The 27,258-nt window shown below is 45.2% G+C and overlaps 1 protein-coding gene across 3 annotated transcripts in view; it reads left to right on the top strand.

Moving 5' to 3' along the window:
- Positions 1-27,258, top strand: part of EPHA3 (EPH receptor A3) — an 861,555-nt gene that overhangs the window by 424,331 nt on the left and 409,966 nt on the right. For all 3 annotated transcript variants that reach the window (XM_086934429.1, XM_086934428.1, XM_086934427.1), the window contains exon 6: positions 19,263-19,387. In XM_086934429.1, the coding sequence (XP_086790555.1) occupies positions 19,263-19,387 (125 nt within the window). The remainder of the gene's footprint in view (positions 1-19,262; positions 19,388-27,258) is intronic.

The following is a 27,258-nucleotide window of genomic DNA, read 5'->3' as shown; positions in this document are numbered from 1 at the left end:
CCCATGTAGCTCTGAGCAAATGGAGAAGGCAAGTGAACCCAGCAGTCATTCTGGAGGTTTTCCCTGCCGAGATAATTCTGAAATTCTTACATTTCCTTTCTTCCATCTCTAAATCCATCCTTGCTTGCTATTTTCCATCTTGCTTTGCTTCAATCATTCTATCTATTCTGATTTTGTATCCACCCATCCATTGTATAGATCCATCCTTCTTTCTCTCCATTTTTCCTAATTGTTTCCCTTTTTTTATCCATTGTCTATCCTTTATTCTCGCCAGCTATCCATCAACTAATCCATCTCTCCATCCTTCCTCCTCTCATTCACTCATCACTCTGTTTTTTCTCAGTCCATTACTCTCTCTATTCTTCCTTCTGTCTAGCCATCATCCAACCTCCTCTCCGACCACCTTTTTTATCCTTCCCTTTATCCTCTGCGCCATACATCTACCTCTGCATAATCCATCCATCCATATGTTATCTGTCTCTCCATCTATCTTCTCCATTTTTGTCCCCATCTAGTCTTTTCTCTATCCATTACCCCGTCCTCCTCTCCAACCATCTCTGCATTCATCCGTTCATCCTCTCTCCATTCTTCCTACTCTTCACCCATCCCTCCTTCATTCCATTGCAAAAAAATCCTTTTATGAGCTCCTTAGAGACCTGAGTCTCTGAGCAAAGTCAAAGGAGCCATATATAACTTGAATGTTTCAAATTACATAGAATGCCTAGTAACAACCACCCCCTGTCCAGCGGCTGAAGCTGAAAACGGCCAGAACAACACTTCAATTGGTGCAGTATTACCACATTCCAGATTCCTAGGTGTGGTAACATTGCTAGGAATACCAGGCACCTATCTACCTATTGAAAGAAACTGGATTAATCCGTTTGCCGCAGCCTCGATTTCGCGGCAGTGCGGCACTTCCGCAAAACGGGCGGGGCCGCGTCGGCCGTTGGACGTGCTCAGCACTACGAAGGTAGTGCTTGCAATGTCCAACGGCCGACGGCAGCACTTAAGGGGTTAAATCCCAAGAAATCTAGCCCCAACTATGGGTTTACATGTGGAAACTAATGCAGTAACACCAATTTTGAATTATTATTTTTTCATAAAATTCTATAGGTGATCAACCCATGATCTCATGTTAATACTGAAACCCAAATTTAAAAGTAACACGAAGTGCAATATTGCAAGTGCTGATTTCTGAGTCTTTCATAATGAGTGCCTTAGAGTAAGTGTAAGTAAATTTGTGTCAGGTTTCCTGAAAATATGACATTGATGTGGACCTTTTGGTCTTAGGTTGGGTACCCTAGAATCATACAAAACATAAAAAGTTACATTATACAATAATTCTTGTTTCATGAAGACAATGGGGCTTATTTAGAGTTTTGTGGGCAGCGCCAGGTTATTGGAGGAATGTTGTCCACTCTCCGAGTTGGAGACTGCCCGCATTATGGGGCTTAATTTGAGCCAGTGGTTCCCGGTGCTCAGCACCGGCACTCAATTTTCGACACTAGCACTTAATAACAACAATAGCACTTATGACAGCTGCCTCATGGTGGTCCTGTTTGTGAAATTCAGAGATAGCCAGAACAACAGTTGTTTATACATTCAATATATGTTAAAAACAACTAATACCTGCTGTCAAGCCATTGTTATACCTTTGTGGGCCTCGAACAGTCTGGATTGTCACAGCCGTAACAGTGTGATGGTTAGTAGTTGTATAGGTACTGTCATTCGCAGCAATACCAGAGGTAAAGGGTGGTGCAAGCTGGGGTGGCCTCCCTCTTGCAGAGAGCCCAGCACTTATTGTTTTACAAATTTAGCACTGCTCGCATACTTAAAGACCCCAGTCAGGCAGGCTGGCATATGTAGGCCTTCAGTGCAGTCACAGCTGCTCAACTGAAGGCACTGAAGCTTTGACGATCTAGCACTATGTTTAATGCATCTGCTTGGCAAGCTTTTGGTTTTCAAAAACAGTTTCCCCAAAACAAGCGTCTGAAAACAAACAATTAAATTCGCCACAAAGTGACGAAGTGCTGTGAGTTTTCTGCCAGTGTGTGTAGGTCTTTTTTTTTAGTTTCTTGTTTAGGAATACCAGGCCTCCCCTGTACATGGTGTACATGTGAACATCTACCCTAAATAGGGCAGATGATTTGACAAGCCTTGAGACCCTTGCGGGTGAGTAGTGCGCTATACAAGTATCAATTTATCAGTTTACATTTACAAGCAATGACCGATAGCCGAATGGTGTCGGTCACTGGTTTCCAAACTTGGACTTAGCAGATGTTCTATCAGAAACATGGCACTTGGTCAAGTCTAAATAGAGGGGAACTGAGATGGTGGACGAGACATCCCTACTTTATGGAAAAATGTCACGCATCTCTCAAACTCTGCATGAGCCCCAATGACAGAAAGTTATTACTGAGAACATTCACAATTTTTCTAGTGGATCCATGATGAAATATCAGTGTTGCTTCACTCCGTTCATTCTTTTTGTTTTATATTTTTTAGTAGAAAAGTTTCATGTAGCAGCACACTGTGAGTATGGATGTAATCAAAACATTCGACATATTGACCACTATCTTGCTTAATGAGTTGTGGCACGGATCCATCCATACTGGACTGACAATGGATAGCCCTGACCTATAGCAATATAATTCATTTCTCCTTGAACAAATGCTGCAAACCCTATCTTAAAATGTGACGCCAATGGAGCAGGAGAGGAATAAGTGGACAAAATGCAAATGCTTGCGTTCGCTTTAAGTATTCAAAACTCTGCTTACAAAAGGGGTGTCTATCATGGTACCCTAGAAGGGCCGAGATGTACCATACATCCACTATGCGGTACTGAGTGTCTAAAATCTCATTGTTATTCCTAAAAGAAACATGAGGCATTTACATGATGTGGGAAACAGTTTTACATCCAATTAAGAAAGGCTGTAAGGTAGATAGCATCCCTCCTTTATTTTTACCCAGTGGGTCCCATCCCTATGTGGCCGTGGCAGAGTCTTGACGTCATCTTGTGTCCCCATCATGGCCGTTCGTTATACAACCCCTCTAGGCTGCCATACGTTTGCAGTGGTGTCTTTGGCAGGTCCTCCACGCCACACCCTCCAACATCCCAACAATCTGTTCATCTCTGACTTAAACCCAGGAGGAGTTTGTCTATGAATCTTTGAACTACAAATGGACATGGCCGCCATTTACCCAATATTTGTGCGGTGAGATGACAAGTTCACCACTGGGTTGAGGGAGGTGCCTCTGTGGTTAACAACGCATCAGGAGGGACGCACGAAATGCAGAAACATGACAAATATAGGTCTGAGAATGCTAGCATGCAAGTTAACTCATTAAAATGTACATAGTAGCCTAATTCGGATGCAGCACGTGCTTCTTTAAGGAGTTGGCGTAAAGTCATCTGCAAATCAGACGCGAGTCCAATGCAAGATGTTATGGAGAAAATGATTTCAGACTCAGCATGCCTGCTTTCACAACTGCTTTCACATATTTCATTATCTCGTTGCACGCTGCACAGACTCAATAACGATATTTATTCACTTTGTTATGTTGCAGCTATTTTCTGGATAACGGTGAGGGTAAGCTAAATATATTTGTTTCTTAATGATCAATATGCATTGCTTCTCTTTATTTAAGCAACTAATATTGGAGCAAGACTTAACTTTAACAGACCTGCTTCATTAAAAATGTAAGATGCTTAGTGCAGTAGTCAGATCGTATTTAATGAACTTATCTAAATATGGGCTCATCTTTAATGCGGAATACTCCTGCTGGGGTTTAGATAGGCATTTTTGCTTTTAGAAACAATGATAGTGTGATCCTTGCTCCAGTGCCTAATGTGTGCAGGTAGTTATAAGTCTGTATCTGCAATCCAATCATACTGTCCTCTCCTTATGCGGAATATGAACCATACAACTGGCCCAACATTCTGATAAATATCTCAGACTTAGCTTTTCAGCAATATCTGTAAACCCAATTCCTAAATTCACCCTGTTGACCCTCTGTTAGACTTGGCATCTTTGGTGTGGTTTCCCCTGACTTTTTGCCTCTACCTTCTTTATTTTTGATTCTGTGCTGGATTTCGTTTCTGCTGGCTTATATGCTTTGGGCACCTTGCCACCTCTGATCAGTGCCAAAGTGCAAGTGCTCCCTGTACAAATTACCATTGTGATTGGTTATCCATGATTGGCATCTTTGATTTACTGGTAAGCCCCTAGTAAAGTACCCTGAGTGTGTCAGGGCCTGTAAACCAAGTGCTACTAGTGAGTCAGTAGCACTGATTGTGACACCCACATGAGTAGCCCTGAAAATGTATCTCAGACCTGCCACTGCAGTGTCTGCATGCTGTTTGAAACTGCCATGTTGACTTGGCAAGTGCACCCACTTTCCAGGCCCTAACCTTCCCTTTTCTTACATGTAAGGCACCCCTCATGTAGGTCCAAAGTACCCCCATGGACAGGGTGCAGTGTATATAAATGGCGGGGCAAGGGCTTGTGGGTTTTACATGTCCTAATAGTGAAATACTGCCTATTTCGTTTTTCACTATTGGAAGGATATCTTTCCCATAGGCTCACAAGGGAGTTACTCTGTAATATTTTACAAATATAACTTTCCATTGGGATAAGATTGAAAAGTGGAGTTTCGGCTCTCTGAACTCCGAATTTAATAACACATCTTTTTAAGAAGATGGTTTTTAAATTTTGTTTTTGAAAATACCACTTTTATAAAGTAGGCATTTTCCTATTTAAACATTCTGTTTGCCTCTATCTGGTTGTGGATTGACTGTCTGGTTTTGTAGTGACAGGGGCTGGGGATATGCATTTACTGTAGACGGACACTGGGGGGGTTGAGGCGTACCTGGCCCTTCCTGGATGACTCAGAGCTGAACTGAATAGATCATTAAACTAGTGGGTGGAGTTTTCCTTGCACCTGAATAGGGCCCTTCTCCCCTGCACAATGCTGTCCCCACCTCCTGTGGTCATACTGCACCAGTGAGGACAGAACTGGTTTGGACTGCGCTCAGAGACCCTGGCACAAAGAAGAACAAAGACAAAATAGAGTATAAGTAGTGGACCTTAAATCCAGGAACTTTAGATGACTTCTGAACTCAAGAGTAAACTTTGCCAAGGAGAAGAGCTGGAGAGCTGTGAGGACGAGTACTGTCCATTTGCTGTGTGCTGTGTGGGGTTGGCCTGCAGTTGCTGCTACTGCCAAGGAAAGGACAAAGACTGGAAATTTGTTGAGAAACCTGCTTGAAGAAGTGTCTCCAAGGGCTTGTGTGTGCTGGCCTTCTGTTCTAAAGTCTCAGGGACACAAAGACTTCACCCCCAGCTCCCCTGAACTCTCCTGCTGAGAGTTCTGACATGCCAGGAGGTGCCTGTTACAGTTTTGGGCCTCTGGAGATTATTCCTGCTATTGGGAGCTGGAAAAAAACTTAAAAGAAGCAAGAACAACAATCTCCGACACTGGCAGTGATGCCACCATGATGCTGTGACCTGCACCGAGGCCAGGTGCACCGCTTTTGAAGTGCCTGATGCCCAGCCCAGCCTGCACCGCAGCTCCAATGCCCTACGGCACCTACAAATATCAGCCTTCACGACGCCAGAGCTCGCACCGACTCCATCACTGCCTGTTCATGCATCCAGTTATCGCAGTGCCGATAACCACAGAAGTTGACTCCTTGATCTCCCCGACTTCGCACTGACTCACCGGAACCGACTCATCACCTCTGATGCAACCAACTTCCCCTGTCCTGGATTCGACATGTCTCCTTCTTGCGGACACGACACCTCGCCTCCCCCATGCCAGCCAGGGAGTCAGCGCCAATGCCTCAACTCTATGTCGCCGTGCATTGTCGTAGACTTCATTTTCCAAGGTACCTTTGTTTGGAGGTCCTAGTGACTCCGTGCCCAACGCCGCCCACCTTGTAGTCGGCATTTACTTTGGATTTATTGCTGTCACTATGTCGCAATAGACCCAGGTGGAGCTATTTGTTTTCTACAAGCTTTATTTTGGAAATAACTGCTTTTAAGTGCTATTTTACTACATGTATGTTGGATTGTTGTTGCTTTGGTCTTTTTTGGTTTAAACAAAGATACGTCATTTTTCTAAGCTGATGTGATGTTCATTTGTGGTGTTTTCACTATGTTACTGGGTGTTTTGAGTAAAAATACTTTACACATTGCCTTTGGGATAAACCTGTCTGCTTGTGCTAAGCTATTCAGGGGGTGAGCAGGGGTTATCTAAAGTGGTATCCTCCTTACCCTGACTAGAAGCAAGGGTGCCTATTTGGACAAAGGCAGCTACTGCTGCCAATTATAGACCGCCAGATTTAACACCCTACCTCTGCTAAACTAAAGGAAATATGGTATAACCTGACCCCTAGTTAGTCAGTTAACATTAACCTTTATCTATCCCAAGGAGTGTTTCCGGAGTACTTCAGTGTTGGGACAATAAATCATACCGACATACATACAACTTTTGCTCGACCACTGGTCTACTTTTCCTTGCTGAAATTCTGAAACGCTGTCTAAATAGCCAACTCAAGCAGCTGGTAAATGGCAATAATTATATTCATCTTAGATTTGGCACATAGATCTGTTGGTTTATTATATTTGTTCAATTTGTTGCTTAGCTCTTTGCTTTTACTGCGCTTATCATGATTTCACCTTTGATTAACCTAGGTATTATGTTACCCTTGGTTTATTTATTTATACTTCTTGTTTATGTATTTGTTTCCTGTTTGCAACCTTTTAAACCTGTTCAATATAAAGCACTCTGATGCTTTCTGGCCTTTTATGCACTATATAACAGTTCAAAAGAAATACATAATGAAATACATAATATATTTATCTTTACAGTCATTTTGTACACATATATGATGTACGTCAACTTGGGCTATGAACCCCGCTCCGCTCGCGGAGTTTGCAGAGTATTCTGCACTCTGCAGTACGTGGAGCTCGCGGAGTTCCGAAAAAATCTGCTTCAGGCAGTGGAGCAGTTTTTACCTTGCTCGCGTTCACCAACGCCAAGTTGGCGAGCGCAAGCGCGAGCGAGGATAATCCACCTCCTGGCAAGATTTTTCCTCATTCGCGATCGTCAACATCGAGGAAAATAAACCTCCCAGTGAGATATCTCAACGCGGGGGTCAGGTCTCTCATTGCGAATGGTCATGTATGCTCACCACCGCCCGCGTTGAGAAACTGCCCGTTCGCGTTGAGAAAGCTGCAGCTCGAGTAAAAATCTACTCTAGCAGCAGAAAAGGAAAGAAGGGACCGCTTACACTGTGCAAGGTGCCGTTCGCAACGATTGCACAGTGCGGACAAGCATCCGCCACTGAGCAATCACCGCAAACTGCATTTTTCTATGGAATTCCACAGCTTGCAGAGCTCCGCGTAGTGCGACTGAATTTTTTGTGCCTTTGCAGACTTTCGCGTAGTGCAACTCCGAGAATTCTGCCCAGGGTGAGATGTACCTTTGCCTGCTGGAAAAAGAGACTGGAGGCTAATTAGGCAAGCTGTGTATCCAGTGCAGCTTATGGGATGTTGATACTATGGCCAATTTTCAACATGTTGTGTGCTTTGTGCACACTTCTCTTTTACTATTTTATTATGGGCAACAGCATATGTTCACCAATACCATATTCAAATAGTAGTGTTGCATCATTTGCTTTGAGGTGTTCCCCTATGTAAATGAGAGAATTCCTCTTACACAGGAGCAATAAAAGACATAAATACAGAGGTGGGCTGTGCTTTGTGGCCCTCTACCAATAGGCCTTTGGCAGGTGGTCCTGATGTTCCCGCAATTCTCCAAATCATCAATCCACAGTTGAAATGCTGGCCTCTTGCTTAGGATAGGTTGGGTGTTTCAATGGTTTCAATGGTTTGGCACTGACCACTGCCCATACTGTCTTGATTGTCACCAGGGTATTCCTGATCCATATTCATTGTGGACCAAATTCCACCCAAGAAGTCAGATGGAATTTTTACCTAACCTGGAAAATCATTTTCATGGTGCATTATTGGCAGATTATGGCAAGTAGTAAATAACTTGAGTAATACAAACATTACTATTCCCATTACAAAACGGTTTGATCAAAATTATGGTACCTGAGAAAGAAATGGATATTCTCCCCCTTGGTCCTTCTCAGGCCCAGACAGGCTTTTTACCATGGGCATTTCCCCAGTGGCCTTGAGCCCTTGGGTGCCTATTTTGAAAGCCCAGGGCCGCTTCTGGTGTCTCTATCACTTTCCCCAGCTCCAAAGATTAATTGCAACAGGCACAGGGATGCATCAAAAGAGAGAGAAAGAGATGCAGGGAAGGGGAAGATAGAGAGAAAGTGACCAGACAGGAAGAAGAAAGGGAGGAGAAAAGGAGAGAGAGAGAATAGATGGATGCAAAGAGAGAGATAGCACAAGGAGATAAAGAGAACAGGAATGGTTTGAGCATTTTTTTCCAGGGCTGCTTTTGATTGGGATGCAGCCAATTCCACTGCAAAATTGAAATACAGCCAAAAAAAAATAATACTTACTCGATCCTTCTGTCATTTGATTTTGTCATGGGAATTCCACTAACTTGAATGAACTTTTCTGAAGTGGTTTAGAAATGAATTTCTCCAATCCCTCTTCCATTTGACTGCTTAGAATGCAGTGCCCCCCCCCCCACTCAGATAGTTTGAGAAGGTTTCCTTTTTTTCATGCATTCCTATTTTGACAATTGCAACCTCTCACTCAAAGTTAATATACAGCTCCGTGAAGAACATAATAACAGCTTTTTTGTTCCTTTCTTGGAGTGAAAACTGTTTCAAAGAACACACAGTAAGCTTGAAAATCAACGTTTTTATACACTGAACACTGGCAGAATTACCAAAAAATAAAATAGCTAGAACCTCTGGAGCCATTACAAACCTCAAGACTACTGAGAAAGTTTAATTCTAAGTGATTCTCTGACATTACAATTTAACAATAGTGGACAAGTGAATTCAAGCTACAACATAAATATATGTGTGCGTGCGAGTTAGAGTGCATGTGTGATGAATGTCTTCAGTATTTAAACAAGTAAACAAAATCTTATTTCCACATTCCAAATAAAATCATATGGGTTATGGCACTTGCCTTAAAACATCGTTTTTAATTTGTAGGGAGGGATCTTAAAGGAATCTCAAAAGATCTCCATCTCCTGCAGAGTCCCCAAAAGTTTCATTGTGTGCCCTTTGAACTTCAACATCTAAATGCAGCCCTTTGTGGCTCTGCTCACAGATAATAGCATCAAAATTCACCAAAGCCAAAACATATACAATTCTATTTGAAAGTCTCCTCCATTCCAGACTTCCAAAGCCTCAAGCAGTCCCTGCACTTCATCCAGCATTGGATGTCCACAGCCTACCAGAAGCTCAACCCAACCAAGACAGAATTCCTGTTATTTGTCTGTAACAACACACAAGAAACAGTACAAACGTGGCTCAAAGACATGAACTTGATGGCTTCAAACCCCAGCTTTCTGTGAACACAAAGCTACTTGGATTTAATCTGGACACCAACCTCAACTTCAACCTCAAGAAACACATTACCAAAAAACCAAAGACTTCCCTGTATGAGCTGTCCCATCTAGAGAAAGGGAAACAGTTTCTTAAAAAAAAGTAGCTGCAGAACCGTTGTTTATGCCTTTATATTCTCACATCTGGGTGGAGGTAACAAACGTATTCCTTTATCTCCCAGGTTCCACAAAGGAACCACTCAAGGGCATCCTAAATGTTGTTGCATGCTTCATTCAGACCCTTAGGAAATATAATAACATCAACCCCATTGTGATTAAAGCACAAATGAAGAAAGCTGTAAGTACATTAGATTCATGTTAAGGGTCATAAAGGTTACCGGTCACCAGGGCCAAAACCCGCATGCAGCATACATTTAACATGCTTGGACTGGTGTTGGCGAAACGCCGCATACCCATCCACTAGAAGCTAGCCACAGCCCCCCTCCCGGAGAAATGGAAGATGGATCTCAGTGAATGGGGGTAGCGGAAGAATGCCGCCTACGCGTGGTCTGCGTGGATGAGAACGTGGCCCGAGATTTAGAGACCTGGGCGGGGACGGGGACAGGGAGAGAATGTGAGGGACGCTACAACATATAAATATCTCTCTCGACCCTCAATCAAAGATACACAAGTATAATGAGTGGGAGGATGCTCTTTCCTCCAGACGCTGTCTATAGGAACAATCACTTTAAATGTTTTGTTCGATAAAAAAAAAAAGTAGTAATATGATGGGAAGATAGCAATAATAGATAAATCGCTCCTGCGGTAGCATAGAAGTGGCTACCGGTCAGACAATATGAGGTGAAGCCCACCCCCTGGATTTGTCTGAAAGGTTGCACCTGAAAGGAGGGCTGGGTCAGCACAGTAGATTTACAGATATAAGATGTTTGCAATTTGTCGCCCTGTGTTATAGGAACTGTACCAAGGGGTCCCTTGGTGGGGTGATCACATAATTATCGATGTTTCTGAAATAATGTATGTACAACGATCCTGATTTGTTTACTATCAATAAAAAGAATTATAAAAAGAAAAGGTTCAGAAAGGTAAAATAACTCTGAGTACATATTTATAATTGTGACTAAGAACTACATTATAAATGGAAATGTGAAACAGTGCGCACATTGCATAAATAATTTTCGTTTCTGAAGTAAATGCATTTTAATATTGTAAGGATGGTTTATTCAATCACTTAAATAGAAACATTTCATTTAATAAATTAAGGCACAGAGTATATATGAATTCTCCAATTGTACAGTGAATGTACTTTATTAGGAATGTCAAGTGCAACACTTTGCACTAATAATGTTAGGACACACAAAGTACATGTGCTAAGAACACTTTAATATTGTGCATTTGTAACATGTAAGCTTGGAGACAAAATTACACTGCTCCACTGGTTTCAGGACCATTGTGAGGAACATGCTGGTATGCAAAGCATTAACTGAGGCCCACTCCTACCCTCCCCAAAAACACAAAGAAAATCTTGGGAGGCTGTCTCTGATGTCCAACAGAGGAGATAGTTACTCTGTAAGGCATCAGCTGTGCTGCGCCACCCCACATGAGATGAGAACCCACTCTTTGCAGGGGTGTCCAGCTCACTTTTTCTTGTGCTGTGTAGTATCTGCTTTTCCCAGGTGATTGTGTGAAAAGAGCCATTAGTGCATTTCACACTGTGGCACTGTGTCAGTTGACAGGTCTGCTAGTGATTTGTATACACATATGTACACTGAAGGTGATACTGAGTTGAGTGAGCTTTTATTGCACTTGGGCTATGCACACTCATTTACTACCTTGTTCTAGCTGGTAGTAAAATTGAGTGATCACATTGGAAAAAAACAATGAGAAATGGGTGAAAACATGTTTTGAGGTCCTCACTCTGAAATAGTTCTTAGCAAGCAGGACTAAACAAAGCTGTATGTTTCAGCAGTCATATTGGGGGACAATATCTCAATGTGGGTGTCAACATATTATGGTCAGACACCTGTAGAGTAAGCCAATTGCAATTCATAAACTGCTGTTCTACAGTTTCTATAGCTATAAAAGATCCAAAACTGTTGTAACAGTACTCCAGCTCCAGGCTGTGGTAAGCCCAGCCCCACCCTTGGCCCGTCATGGGTAATGAAACACCTTCCCATAGAAAATAATTAAAATAGGGACATGAAATAAAACCCTACACGAAATATTGTTATACTACATTAATTTATGAAACCTTTTAGAAATATACAAATGTATTTAATGAAAAAAAAAATTTTTTAATTATCAATATATATTTTTTCATTGAAAAATATGTTATTAACCTTTTTAGATTTTAAAATAAATACACCTTTAAAGAAATGTTATTAACCTAAATTAATTCTAGACATAACTTTTAGCAACTTTTAGTACATAATAAATACATATAAATATTCGATTTTACATTATAGTTTTTTTAAATAAATCTTTAAAAACTAATTTCAATTTAATGAGATATATTTTAATTACATTTTAATGTAACATTTAGATAGTGCTGAAGCAATTTCAAAATTGTATTCTTTATTTAAAATACATAAAAGAAAAATAATGTACATTGCCTTTCAATTTACAGATATTTATTTAATTTTTACTTCAATTATATTTTCAAAATGTCCCCATATTTTAACATAGGGAGATCTCCACCCCGATTTTGGAGATATTCGCCAAGTATGCAGAAAAGCAAATATAGCAGGAAGGTCACTACCAGGAGTCTGTATATCACATTTCACTGACTCCAAACCCTGTTTCAAGAAATGGCGACGTACATGTACACTTTTGAGCAACATTACACTTATAAATGGTGAGCATCCAAAAGTAGTAAAGGTACTCAAAAGTGTAAGAGTAAACATACACATGTAAGCTTACTCTTCTATAAGTTTAATTTTGTTAAATGGGCCTCCTTGTCTCTATGTGGTGCCGCTAGCAGTGAGAAAACTGCTCTCTGCTTTTGCAGTCCTTTGCATTGTATTCGTTTGTGGCACTAAACTTTTCTGGTTGGTTACAAGCACATTATTTACAACCAAAAATGTCGCCAGCAACGTTTTTAGTGGAAAGTGGTGTCAACAATATGTGGAGATAGAAATCTAAAATATCTCTTCTGTATTGTCTACCGAAAGAGTTCAACACTCTCATAGCAAGCGAGGCACATATTATTAGTGATATGGCAATGCATCAGGTCTATTAAAAGTTGGGCTTCAGAGAAGCAGAGCACCTATGTTGAACGGAAATACTTATTGCATGGTATTGTATCATATAAATAGCGCTTAATACCCCTCATAAGGCCACAAAGCACTCCGATTAGAATTAGATTACGACCACACTTTCTGAACATATGCTTTGATGGGTGTGGGATGTGGTTTGTCCTCTGAGCAGGTGTTTGGTGATGTGCACGAGGTTCAAAGATGTGCTTCATATGATGCAGCACACATGAAAGAACGCATACGATTGAGGTATGCAGAGCTATTTGAGAATAAGAGCGGCTGTACATGCTGGTAGCTATGATGTGTATACCAATTTCTGTCTATATTATGATTGGTGGGGAAGACCCAGGTTATTAGGCAGGTATTTATCTATTCCCTTTCTTCGTCAATGATAATGTATTTCTGTTTTGAATCAAGTGTGTGAACTGTGATCGCTTTACATGGCAAGGTCAACTCGTCATGGGCTTTACCTGCCCTGTGCTTATGACGAGTTGACCTTGTCACAAACAATGGGAATGTGAGAAATGCAGCACCCAGCGGGAATTACCAGTAGCACCCAAGGTGTTAAGAACAGTAGGATTAAATGTACAGGGATCCCTTTATGTATTATATGAAGTTGCTGACTCAAACCTAACATCTGCATATAGGTTTCCTGCGCCAACTGCATGTCAATATTAACGTGGTTCACAAGCATGGGCTTAGGGCCTTCACAAGTTAGGCAGGGCAGCTCATAACAGTTGAAAGAGATGAGGCGAGCAAAGTGGCCCACCACTTCCCAAACAACAAAATAAAACACCCCATCCCTCCAAAATCCCGAAATAAAACACCCCCTTACCTCCAAAAACCCAAAATAAAACACCCTCTCTCTCCAAAAGCCCATAATAAAACAACCCCTCCTCCAAAAGAGCCAAATAAAATAACTACACTAACAGTTAAAGTAAATAAAATTAAAATAAATGGTACTTATCCACTGCTGCATGTCTTCCTTGGTGTTCAGAATCTGCAGTCTGCTTTGACACTCCCCTAACCAACCCAGACGCTGCTCTCAAGCTATTAACTAGCATCAGAGAAGTACCAGGATGGAATGGAGTGGGTTGGCTGTACGCTCCTTCAGGCCCTGGAGGCCTGTGCTTGCTCTCCACCGAGCTGTCTAAAACAGCTTGGTATGGAGAGATTCAAAGTGCGCGTGGCAGGCTGGCTGTTTCAAGCCAGTCAGTCAAAATGACATGCGCACTTTGAAGCATCCAGCCAGCCACTGCTCCAGTCCTCCATGCTTCCAATCGGCAGTGAGGACATGCCCGCATGTCTCTTGGCATGGGTCACTGCAATACACTCATCGGTAAAAAAATAAAATGGCAATGAAATACATTATTTGCCATTTTATTTTTTCACAGGCGGCTCACAGTGGGTGGTGCACCCCCACCCTTGTGGAAAAAACACTTCTTGAATGGAGGTGCAGCCAGTGCTGTTTGCACCAGGCTCTGCTCTTTTTTAGGACTCTGCTATGCCATGGATATCAGTGACTGCCAAAACGAGCTACCTATACTACATGTCCACACTGGCAAGACCATCACTTTGAGATGTTTTAATTCAGATTATACCTAGTAGGTAATATTATATGTGTTCTCATTTTAATGCACTGCTGCCAGGGCCAATAGCAGTTGTGCGTAGGAGTTCTAAGGCCCAGTCAACGTTCACATTCAATTTATCCAGGTCTTGGAAGCCGCAGAATGCAACATCACTCTTGACTTTCTCAAAGAAAATGGAATTTAATCAATCATGTTCGCAATTAGCAGTCTTGGATTCTATCAGGTTAGTTTAGACTTACACTCACAATGGTGACCACATAATGATCCTGATTTTCACATGAAGCCAACAGACGTCTAAAGTTGCAGGACTGAACTAACTACTGCACCTCAGGATTCACCATGCTCACACCCAAAACCCTTTGTTTCAACAATGCTCTATGGGCAAAGCAAAATGCAGATGATATAAGTACAACAGTTGCAACAATTATGACCAACTGCTGCTAAGTATCAATCCCTGTATGACATCGAGATTATCCACCATGATGTGAAAAGGTCAATGCCCTAGTCCATTGACAGACTCAGTCATCCTCAAATAATATTATATGTATTGCTGTAACCACAGTAAATGGGGTGCAAAGTGGAGAAAATCTAATGTAGATGTGTTAGCTCTTCATGCTAGTAATCCTTCAGGGCCCATAGGTTCCCTATTTTCAAATGTATCCCCAAGCATGCTTCTTCATCCAACTAGTCACATTAGAGAAGCAGCAGTAACTAGCAATATAATCTATCACTCATTATGCTTCAATGATCCAACATCAAACTATCCATTTGCTTTCACTATGTCAACACAGTGAATTGCTGGCAGAGGTCGACATGGCCCTCTACACTAAAGCTCCCCATTGACATCTCTTCCTGTAAAAAATTGAACCTACACTTTAACAACTTCGCCAGCTAAGGGCACGCACACAGAAACTTCTTCCTCACTAAAATTACAGAATGCCTAGTCTACAAATATCTTTTTGCACTTAGTGCATCATGCTTTTCATCTGCAAAGCACACAGCACAGCATGCATAATATAGTCCGGCTTTTAGGAGACTTTTACTCTCGAGGGATCAAGGAACAGTAACCCTGAAAACATGGCCATTCTTCAGAGACTCCAACGTGTGGGGAGGCTCATTAACTTCCCTAGTGCAGTCGACATTTTTTTGCAGTAGAACACAAATAGTGAGCACAAGCGACTGCCCGTGCTCCCTAAATGAGTTCTCGTTGTAGTATTTTTTCCTCTCAGATTACATGAGGAGTAATCGCGGAATTATCAGTAATTCCACGTCAAAGAGTAACGCCGAATTTCCGAAAATACTCTGAGTACTCTAGTGTAATTGAAATGCTGCTCAGGCCTGATGGCAACCACCATGTCCCACAATATTTCCTTTTTCTGATACCTTTCAAGTAGAAAAGAGACACATAAAACTTTACTGTATGTGAAGCATTCATGCCAATGCAACAGAGATCATACTATCCCTGAGAAAAATAATAGGGCAAACAATGTGGTAACATACATCTATACTCTGTGAGTTTCAAATCATTACATGTGGAGAGTGACAGTCTGCACCAGATACAATATTAGACCAAAAAGAACAGCAACAATGGTATCATGCACTGAATCAATTGCTGAGTTAATGATTGGGCCAGTAGAGATGTTCAGTATCGGTGGCTAGTCTGACAATGTTATGACAGAAAGGCAACAATGCAACTGGAAACTCATCTTGCATTTCACATTTCACCCCTATATTATTCTCCTATATTTCGGAGTGAAGTATTATGCTATGCACTTTTATAAATATAATAGAAGCAACTCTGTTGGCATGAAATGTTCTGAAAGCCAGAATGGCAATCAAGAAAAAAATATCTCATAAATAGATAAGATGGTTTAGAGTTTTGTCTGTAAAATTCATGTCCTCCATTGCAGATAATGCATCTTTCCTCACACTGCCAGTACAAGTAGTGGATGGTGGAATTTATTCAACCAGCTGTGGGCACATTGCCAGTGCCCACATATTTGATCCTCCTAATGTAATGTAATGTGGAAGGTTTTCTAGGATGTCATTGACATTACCATTTGATGAAAGTTCCCCACGCTATTTTTTCAACTTATCTCCAGTGCTAGAGCGAATTTCATTTGGTAACAAAAGCTCTTTTATTAAAAACTAGCAGCCTGTCCCGACCTTGTACGGGAGCAATCAGGCTTCCCCGACCCCCGCCCGCCCCGGCATTGTCCAGCAGCCCGGGCCCCCGCCGCGATCATTAATGCCCTTTGTTATTTGGGGCTCTTGGTATTGAGCACAGTGTACTTTTCTTTTGGAGCGATGTGACATTGCTGCTGTTTGGCTCTATCCATGACGTGACCCCCGCCCGCCCCGACATTGTCCAGCAGCCCAGGCCCCCGGCCCGCCCGACATTGTCCAGCAGCCCGGGCCCCCGCCCGCCCCATCCCCCGCCTGCCCCGACATTGTCCGTAGGTCCCCCGGAGCCTTACCTCAGCTGCCGCTCCTCCCCCGCGCTCCTCAGTTCACCGCTCCGCCGCTCCTCGCCGCTCGTCACCGCTCCTCCCGCCTGTCCACCGCTCCTCACCGCCTGGCCGACGCTCCTCACCGCTCCTCCCCCGCGCCATGTCCGCCGCTCCTCCTCGCACTCCTGGACGCCGCTCCACCCCGCGCAACTGACGTCAGCACGCAGGTCGCGGCCGGCGCTACGTCGAAGGGACTATGTTTTTTTATGTACATTTTTTAAATAACGCATATTTGTATAGTTTATATAGCCTATGTCCATCTGCACACCCTGACGATTACAATGATGTATCGGGAGTGTGGATTGGCGCTGTGGTTCCCGAGTTTACCCACCTCAAAGGTTCAAAGTTCTTACTTTATAATAGTAGTATAGATGTGCAACAGTTGATCTTTCCATAACACGTTTAATAAATGTGAAATTTTAGTAGATAAATAAACTTAAATGTTTATAGGCCTGCAAGTAAAATAACATTGTTGATTTAAGTTAGCCTAACTGATGATGCTATGTCAACGTTAAATTATGCTTTAGCACTAAAAGGTATCCTTTCCACACTGAATAGTTGTTTGCACACCATGTTTTTCTGTGCTGCAGAAGATGTAGCTTTCCAGAATAAGTTTGTAAGTTAGTGAGTGGTGTAGGGGGTCTTTCTGTCCTGGGTGGCACTCATTTGGGGGAGGCGCAGGTGAACAAATCGTGTCTGTCAACTACCACCATCGCTGGTCAGAGGCTCCCCCACCCCCAGAGCGAGTCGTCTGTCAGCCACCGCCCCCCCTTACCTGCACCGGGTGGCAAAGTTAGGGGACTACTGGGATGGCAGTGGGTTTAGCTACACCACTGATAGGTATTTGTTTTGTGTTACACAAATTCTAGTGAGGTTCTTAGCGGGAGAAGAGGAGGCAACAGGAAGGATGATTCATGAGAACAACAGTCTGGACCACAGAATATGAACGATGTAACTTTTCAAGACTTACTATCTATGAACCATAATAAAGACATGTGAAAACAGGGAGATTACCGATTCTAAGGAGTGCTCTTTTATTCCATTGGCTGACCTGATGAGAAAGAAATCTCCCTTAGTTTCCTATACCTCTCAGCAAGCAGAGAGGTTGGTAAATCTATTTCTTAGATGTCTGCTAATTTATAGCTGTGAATTCTTTCCAGCTTGATATGCAAAAGTTGTTATTCATGCAATAATTGCCTCGTCAGACTTTTTTATTGGTAATCTGAACTGGCACCTACTGGATTTTATTCCAATTTAATTTGGATTAGGGAACATCCTTAATGGAGCACGCTTGTTGTATTATTACAATATTAACTGTTACTATAACGGACATTATATTCTATTTTATAATCAACTATCGATTAATGGATTCTATTAACTTTTAATCTGAGCGGTAAAGATGAATATTTAATGAATAAATGATGAAAAACTAAAATAATTGAAAATGAAACCCTTTTACTCCCACTAATTATTTTTATTGACTGTATTAAATGATTTTTTGCTATGTATCTGATGTAGATTATTGTTCCTTTACATTTCTCCTCGTTGATGAGCAAAGGTCCATATGACTTGTGGAGGGGATTATTTAATCATTACACCCGAAGATTGAGATATAGAAACCCCTGCTAGCTCACCACCCAACATGGTAGTAGATATAGATCTATACACAGAGCTCCTGCTCTGACACTGTGTTTGGCAGAATTTTCATCACACCCTGACAGACCCGACAAAAGAGTCACTGGAGGTTCTTTCTGAATGACATCCACCTTCAAAGAAATTCAAGAGAGGCAGGTTCAGGCTCCAGAGTTTGGGCGCTGCAGATTCCCCCATCTTTGCCATAATGCCGGTTAATCACCCTCCTCCACACAAGAATGCAGTCAAGCTTAAAAACATTCAAATGAGATGAAACTCCAAATCAATGCCACGTTTCCCTGCTGTCTTCATGGTAGTCAACTCAGTGAACTTTAAGGTTGAAGAGCCTAGATAGGAATCCTAGCCTTCAAATTACAATGGAGACACTTTGTGCACAAGTTGCTCTTCTTCAGAAGACAGCACCTACTTGTTCCGATCTATCCCTGGGGATCTAAACACTACAACTAAGCACGGTTCTATTGCACTCAACTCTATTAATATATCACTGACTTTTCCTTGCTTACATTAATGTAGCAGAGCAAAAGCATCAGTCCGCAAGTCACTAGCACTCCAGCAACTTAGATTTCGCAGCTTGTTCATTTGCCAGGGCAGTATGTTTCTAGGTTTTTGTGCCTGCACCTAAACGCAACTGTTGTGGCTTGATCTAAGGCCAGGCTTGGGTTTAGGAACCTGTTGTATGAGAAATTGAGTTGTGTGACTGAGCATATGCAAGAGATGAACTCATTAGTTCTTCTTTCCTTCTTCCTCCACAGCTCCATCACCTGTGACCATGATCAGGAAGGATCGGACCTCCAGAAGCAGCGTCTCCCTGTCTTGGCACGAGCCTGAGCATCCTAATGGGATTATATTAGACTACGAAGTCAAGTACTATGAAAAGGTGGGAAAAGACTGACGTGGGCCTAGTGCATAGTGCTTAGAAACATGTTAAAGTGCTGGTCAAATGTGTGATCTTATCGAGTTCATATTGTTACCAAGCCACAATTCACTATGCTCGTTGTAATAGTGAACAGTTGAGGTGGAGTGAGCAACACTGAGAACAAGTGTGAAGGTTGTGTGTGACATGGTGGAGTTTTAATGGGGAAGTAAAAGTAACCAGTGACACCACAGCACCACCAACACAAAATGTGCCAAATTTGATTACAACAGTTAGCTAGTTTTAGAGTATGGTGATGTCACTACGCCAGGGTGATAGTTCAGTGAGTTCCGTGCTTGCTGCTGCAATCTGTGCGCAATCATAAAGTCACAGGTTCAAGTTAGAACTTGCCTGACCCAGAATTCCATCTTGGTGATAACTACTGTACGCGTTTATCATCTTAAATTTGTAACATCACTGTGAGGTGTTTATGGCCTTGCAGACTATTTTTTACATCTACCATCATAGAAGTATCCTACAATATCCTGCCCTAAAGTACCAATATTTGACGAAATGCTGTTTCTGGCTTTTTCAAAGTGTGTGTTTATCATTCTGCATTAAAGTACTAGGGGTTGCTATTGTGGTGTAACCAGGGATGAACAAGGAACTGCAGCAAAAAGAAACAATCTGCTTTTGTTTTTCAAGAGTAAAAGTAAGAACTATTTGAGAAAGGAGCAACATATTTCCACAGTCTACAGTAACATAATGTGATTTCAACTGCTGTGATTGTTTTTTTTTAAACATTTGCTTATTCATTTTAACAACGGAATCGTTCACCATACACTGGATATCATGTTCCCACATCATCAATCTGGTCTCCATAGAGGTCCCCATTCCTATCCTAACATATAGTTCCAGTCTGCTGCAATAAAGTTCAATGCAAGTCATTAATCCAGAAGAACACAAAACAGCTCTGACATTAGTTCAGGACCATCATATTCGTGCCAATGCGATAAAGTTCAAGTCAGCAGCTTACGAATAACGAATACTTAATAAAACCAACCCAAAATCCTGCCTCTCCACCCCTCAGACCCCCCCATTCCTCTCCCCCCTCCCCACCAGACGTGGCATTTTGTATTAAAATCGAATGGAAGTAGTAACCAGGTACAGCAAGACAATCAGTTACAACATGCTTATACATTTCTATGGATATCAGTAGGGTCTTTAGTAAGTAAGATCCCGCCAATCTCGCCAACTTTCGGCCTATCTCTTTGCTGCCGGGTATCAGTAAGGTGGCTGAGAAGCTGGTGAATAGCCGCCTTTCCAACTTCTTGGAAGCCAATTCCCTCCTGGGCGACTCCCAAACGGGTTTTCGCCCCGGTCAGGGGACCGACACCGCTCTGCTGGCGGTCGTGGAGAATGCGAGGAGCATGCTGGATTCGGGGGGATCAGTGGCAGTGATCCTCCTGGACCTCAGCGCTGCTTTTGACACCGTGGACCATCAGGTGCTTCTCCAACGGCTGTCGGGGGTGGGGGTCACGGGTTCGGCCCTCAAATGGTTCGCCTCCTTCCTGGAAGGTCGTACATTTGAGGTGTGGGAAGGCCAGGAAAAATCATCTTCTACCCCTCCCCAGTGCGGTGTGCCACAGGGCTCTTCATTGAGCCCTACCTTATTCAACGCTTACATGGCCCCCCTGGAGAATGTGGTACGACCGCTGGGTATCAAAATCATCAGTTACGCTGATGATACTCAGCTGGTGGTAGGCCTTTCCCAGTCGGCGCACCATCCCGACCGGCTGCACATGTGTCTTGAAAAAATCTACACGTGGATGTGCAGCTCAGCCCTAAAGTTAAATGGCTCCAAAACGGAACTGATGCTGCTGGGGAACTCTTCTCCATCTTTGCCCCCCAGCAGCTGGCCAGACTGTTTGGGACAGATGCCCCCCCCCAAGCAGGAGATCAAGAGCTTGGGGGTATGGCTGGAGCAGGACCTATCATTTAAAACCCATGCCAAAAAGACTGCTGGCGTGTGCTTTGGCCTGCTCCGCTCAGCCCAGAAGATTCTGCCCCTGCTCCCTGTAGCCACTCATAGGCTTCTCATCCAGGGACTTATCATCTCGCGGCTGGATTTCAGCAATGCGCTATTCCTGGGCGCACCCAAATCTACCCTGAATAGACTGCAGCAAGTGCAGAACGCGGCTGCCAGGCTTTTGACGGGTCTCCCTAGGCGTCAATCTGCCCGCCCGGCGTTGAGGGCACTGCACTGGCTCCCTGTGAGGGACAGGGTGAAATTCAAGTCACTCTGCATCGCCCACAAAGTTCTGCACGGGGTGGGTCCACCTATTCTGGAGGAGATGGTCCAGCCCTATAAGGCCTCTCGCTCCCTTCGCTCTGACCACCAACATCTCATTCAGGTTGGCAGGGTGAAAAAGGCAAGAACTGGTGGCAGAAGGTTTTCAATAAATGTGGCCTCCCTGTGGAACTCACTGCCCTTACAACTGCGCTCCGAAGCCAGTCTTCTTAGGTTCCGTAAACTTTTAAAAACTTTTTTGTTCTCTGTTTAATTTTTGCATTCTTTTAGTAGTGTTATGTTCTGATAAGCGCGGGGATGCCTATTGGTAACCAGGCGCTATACAAAACTCAGAATAATAATAATAATAAGTCCAAGATCAATTACAGGTATCGCCCTGGCTCCCTCACATCTATGGCACCCCAGCAGACATCAGCATGGATACTCGGATCATTCAGTTAATTCACTGTAGAGTCCCCATCCGAGTCCGATTCTGATGTTTTCAACAATAATGTGAGCGTGTCCCAAGCCCTTGCAGTCGCTAGTGCCTTTTCATTATTTGCTCGGCTTGCTGCCTGTAATCTTGCAGTACCCTCACATTCAGCCCATCTAAGAAATACATTCCTCCATCTTCAATAACTCGGACCTCCTTTAGCCCTCCAATGTGCAGTAATCTCTTTCTTAGCTAGTACCGGCCCTAGATCTAGGAACTTGCTAGTGATCTTATTTTTGGATGTATGAAGGAACCAGTGAAGTGCGCAAGGGCCCAGCTCAGGTCAATGCATCTCTCAGTTATATCGCAGAGCAGATCCAGTACCTTCTCCTAATACGTCAATATACTGGGACAATCCCAGATCATTTTTTTATTTAAATTTGTTTTTATTGTTGCAGTAAAGTATCTCAGTACAGCATAAACAGTCCGCCGACGTGGCCTCAACATTCAGCCACGAACAGCTATGTGTGCAACTTTTTCTTGCTATATGGAACTGGTACACATCAACATGACCTCGGTGAATCAGTGCATTATAATCATGTACAGGCTCCTGCAGGCTGAGCGGTGATGGGACGGTATCGCCATAGGGGCGATAAATAAGATCAGATGGGCACTCTCATGCCGCAACAGCGCCGGTTCTGGATCTGTACTGTGCACATAACAGTGGTACCAGTGAACAGGGGGGTAACAGAACTGTGGGAGGGAAGCATGTAGGCGCTAGCAGGGTCTAAGTAGGGGGATGATGGCGGCGGGTGTCGAGGGGGGGGGGGGGGGGAAGAAGCCCACGGGTGGCCGGACATGCGAGAGGTCGCCTAGGACGTAGGGGGTTATCGGGGCCCGACTCTGGGGTGACTCACTTCAGGTGAAGGCTACCGGTCTTCTTGGGTGGGGGGAGGGGAAGGGTCAGGTGGGTCACCAGCCTGCGTGGACTGGCGGAAGCTGTGAAGGAGCATGGCCCATTCCATGGAGATGGGAAGTTTGCGCGCGCCCTTGGCTTCTTCTTCCCTTAAAGCGTCTTCCTCCGCTGCCGCCCATTTGCTAACCGCCCCCTTCCATTGTGCTATGGGGGGACCCTCTGGGGATCGCCAGCGCATGGTTATACATCTATTGGCTAGTAGGAGCGCTAAGGACACGAAGCGCCTATGCACCGGTTCACGCTTAGAGATGTGGAGGATGCCTAATGCACTGGACTCCCAGGTGGCTAGTGTAGTGAGACCCGTGAGTTCCCGTAGTGTGTTGTGTACCTCCTGCCAGAAAGGTTGAAGATTGGGACAGTCCCAGAACATGTGACGGAAGTTCGCAGCCGGGAAACAGCATCTGGGGCACAGGAATGGCGTGGAGGGGTAGAACGTCTGTAATCGCGCTGGGGTAAGATATGCCCTGTGTAATATATAATATTGAATATTTTTGAAGCGGGCGTTCCTAGAGACGCGTTTAGGGGCCTCGAGAGCTTTAGTCCACTCCGAGTCATGCAGAACACGGCCTATGTCCTCTTCCCAAGTGGCTCGTAGGGTCGCCAGGGAGGTGTGTGAGAGTTCCCGGATGGATTTGTATAGCCATGTGACCAGGTGACGACCCACCCCCATATGTAGAATAGTATGTATTACTGGATGCGTGTCTGGCTCGCCATTTTGGAGATTGAAATGGGGTCGGTATCCGTCGAGTAGTTGCCTATACCTGAGGAATTGGCCTGGGGAGAGCCCGTATTCTGCGATCAGGCGGTCCAGCGGTTTCAGTTGACCCTCCTCGAAGAGTGATTCTAGATCTGCGATACCACAGCGGGACCAGTCGGCGAGTAGTGGGGCCGCAAAGTAGGAATCCTGCTTGGGGCCGCCTATTAGCGGCAGCAGCGGGGAGTATGGGGGCCTAGCGGGGGACAGCCGGTGTATCCGCAGCATACATCGGCGCGCTATCGTCACCTGCAGGGGATACGTGCGCCGTGGCTTGGTGCCCGGGAGGAGCAGACGGGTGAGTTCCGGGGTCGTGATTCTACCAGTAGGAGTAACCGTTTCCTGAGGGTAACGGTCCGCTGTCCAGTAGGACAGCCACTGGAGCTGTGCTGCGAGGAAATATGCCTCGAAGGATGGAGCCCCGAGTCCCCCCTGTGTTGTGGGGAGTTGAAGAGTTTTCAGGGCGACTCTGTGGCGGCCTGCTCCCCAGATGAGAGTTCCCAAGAGGGAATCAACGTCGCGAAAGAAGGACCTGGGTGGTATCACCGGCAGGTTTGTGAAATGGTAGAGGAGCCGGGGGAGCATCACCATTTTGGCAAGGGCTATCCGTCCAATCGGGGCCAGTGGCAATTTATTCCAAAAGGCGACCGTCGGGCGCAGACTCTCGAGTACCGCGCGGTGATTGCCTTCAAGGATGTCCGTCGGAGAATGGTATAAGCGGACGCCAAGGTATCGGGGAGCTTCCGTGGACCATGAAAGACTATGTGGTCCGAGGTCGATGTCTCGGGGGGGTAGGTCCGGGTGAAGGGGGTAAACCACGGACTTGTCCCAGTTGACTTGTAGACCCGAGGCAGTTGCAAAGTCCGCCAATGTGGCCCCTATGGGGGTTAGGTCCATTTCAATGTCTCGGACATATATGAGGAGATCATCCGCGTACATGGACACACAATGGGTCCCGTCTGCAAGCGGTACTCCCCAGTTCACACCTTCCCGTCGCAGTCGAACCGCCAGCGGCTCGACCGCCAGCGCGAACAAGAGGGGCGACAAGGGGCACCCTTGTCTTGTGCCTCGTCGGACTGCAAATGCCGGTGAGATACGTTTCCCGATACGAACTCGAGTAGTGAGGTCGGTGTATAGGAGGCGGGTATATGCCATTAGCGTCGGGCCGAGATTAAGGCGACGCAGGACCGAAAACAGGTAGGGCCAGGTGAGGGTGTCAAACGCCTTCTCTAGGTCCATAATGAGGCAGGCAGCGCGGGGAAATCTGTCGCGTACCTGATCTTGGATATGGAAGACTCGGCGGAGGTTCTGGGAGGTGTTCCTCCCGGGGACGAAGCCGCATTGGTCGGGGTGGACCAGCGGGCGTATGATCTGCGCATAACGATCAGCTAGGATCTTCCCCAGTATCTTACAATCAGCCGACAGGAGGGTGATAGGCCGGTATGACCCCATGTGAAGTGGATCCCTGTGGGGCTTAAGAAAGGTGACAATCACGGATTCCCGTAGCGACTGGGGTAGTTTCCCCAGGTGGAGTGACGCCCCGAACATCCGTGACAGACGGGGAACCACCAGGGGAGAGAATGTTGCGTAGTATTCTAGTGGGAAGCCGTCCAGTCCCGGTGCTTTATTTCGGGACATGGCTCGTATCGCTTGGGTGATGTCAGAGGGAATTATCTTGGCGTCTAGTGTGCGCTTGTCGGACTCCGATATCGTGGGCAGCGTCAGAGGGTCTAAAAACGGATCCGCGGTAAACAGGGTGCAGCATGCCGGGGCTTCGTACACTCGTGCATAATGGCGTTGGAATGCTAGGAGAATCTCATCTTGTGATTGCACCAGTACACCCTCCGGGTTGAGAATGTCTGTGATCGGCTTGATTTCGGTGTCCTGCTTCGCCATCCAGGCCAGAAGCGCCCCGGTTTTGTCTCTGTCTTTGTGCACCCGAGAGGCGTATGCCCTGAAATTATACCTACGGAGGTCAGCGCAGGCAGTTTGATATTCCGTTTTGGCCTCCGCCGTGAGTACGGCGTGTTCCTCCGAGTCGTCAGGCCGTTTGGTGAGAGCAGCTAGAGCCTGTTCCGTCGTTAAGAGCGATCGTTCTAAGGTGCGGCGGACCCCCACTATCTGTTTGATGCATTCTCCTCTCGCCACTACTTTATACGCGTCCCACTCCACTAGTACCGATGACGCTGTGTTCTCGTTGTGTGTAAAGTAGTCGCGTATGCTGGTTTTGTGCGCGTCCTGGAAGACCGGGTCCGCTAGGCAGTCTCTGGGGAGGCGCCAGGTGGGGACCGGTGGATGCGGGGGGCGCCAGGTAAGCCGTATAATGTGGGCATCATGATCTGAAAGGATCCGTCCCAGGTAGTCTGTAGATGTAACCTTAGGGAGGATCGGAGCAGAGCAGAGGAAACGGTCTAGGCGGACCCGAAGGTTGTGTGGAATCGAGTGGAAGGAGTAAATGCGAGCCAGTGGGTGTAGGTGTCGCCATGCATCAGTGAGCGCCCAATGTGTGGTCCATGCCCTGAAGAGGGCCGCCTGCCGGGGGGCCGGGGAGTGCATGGGGGGGGGATGTGAGCGGTCCAGCGAGGGGTCCAGTGTGCAGTTAAAGTCGCCTCCCAGCACCCATGGGACCGTGGTGAACTGGGCCAGGACGCCCGTAAGGTGATCCCAAAACCGGTCCTGATCCGTATTAGGGGCGTATATGCTGCCAAGAAGTACCCCTTGCCCATCAAGAATTCCCTCCAGTAGCGCGTATCTGCCCTCTTTATCCACTACTCGCCGGAGCGCCCGGAAGGGAGTACCAGGTCTCACCCAGATTAATGCGCCGCGTGCAAACGCTGAATATTGTGTGGCGCAGATGGTCCCTCGCCATTTGGCCTGTAGGCGAATGAGTTCTGTAGCGTTAATGTGCGTCTCTTGTAAGAACGTAATGTTGGCCGCCATGCGCCGTATGTAGGAGTATACAGAGTAGCGCTTGTTGGGCGTGTGTAGGCCCCGTACATTTAGTGTAAGGATATTAACGTCAGAGTGGGGGACAGCCATTTCTAGGGTGACGTGGTTGGGGAAGGGGCACCTCTACAGTTCCCGTGTGCCGTCCATGTGTGCGTGTCGTGTATGTTCCTGCGCGCCAAGCTTCCTTACACGTAGGGGGGGGACTGGGGGAGTTAACAACAACTAGAACTTTGGATGGGCAACAGTCCCAATTCTGAGGATACGTCACTGGGGGTGGCATATCCAAACTAGTGTCCCACTAGGGGAGAAAACCAACAGAAATTCGCGGGGGTGGCAGCATGTGTCGCTGCCGGGCCTGTGCGCGGGTCGGGCTCTAGCAGGAGAAGTGTGTATCGCTCGCTGGAGCTCGCATTTATCTGGTAGAGCAGTCTAGGCTTCTAGACATCGCGCATTACAACAGGCAATCATGAAAAGGATATGTCAGTCGACAGTT

Source organism: Lissotriton vulgaris, chromosome 8 (assembly GCF_964263255.1).
Source record: "Lissotriton vulgaris chromosome 8, aLisVul1.2, whole genome shotgun sequence".
Taxonomy (NCBI): Eukaryota; Metazoa; Chordata; class Amphibia; order Caudata; family Salamandridae; genus Lissotriton; species Lissotriton vulgaris.
The sequence above is the reverse complement of the archived record's forward strand: the minus strand, read 5'-3'. Positions and strand labels throughout refer to the sequence as shown.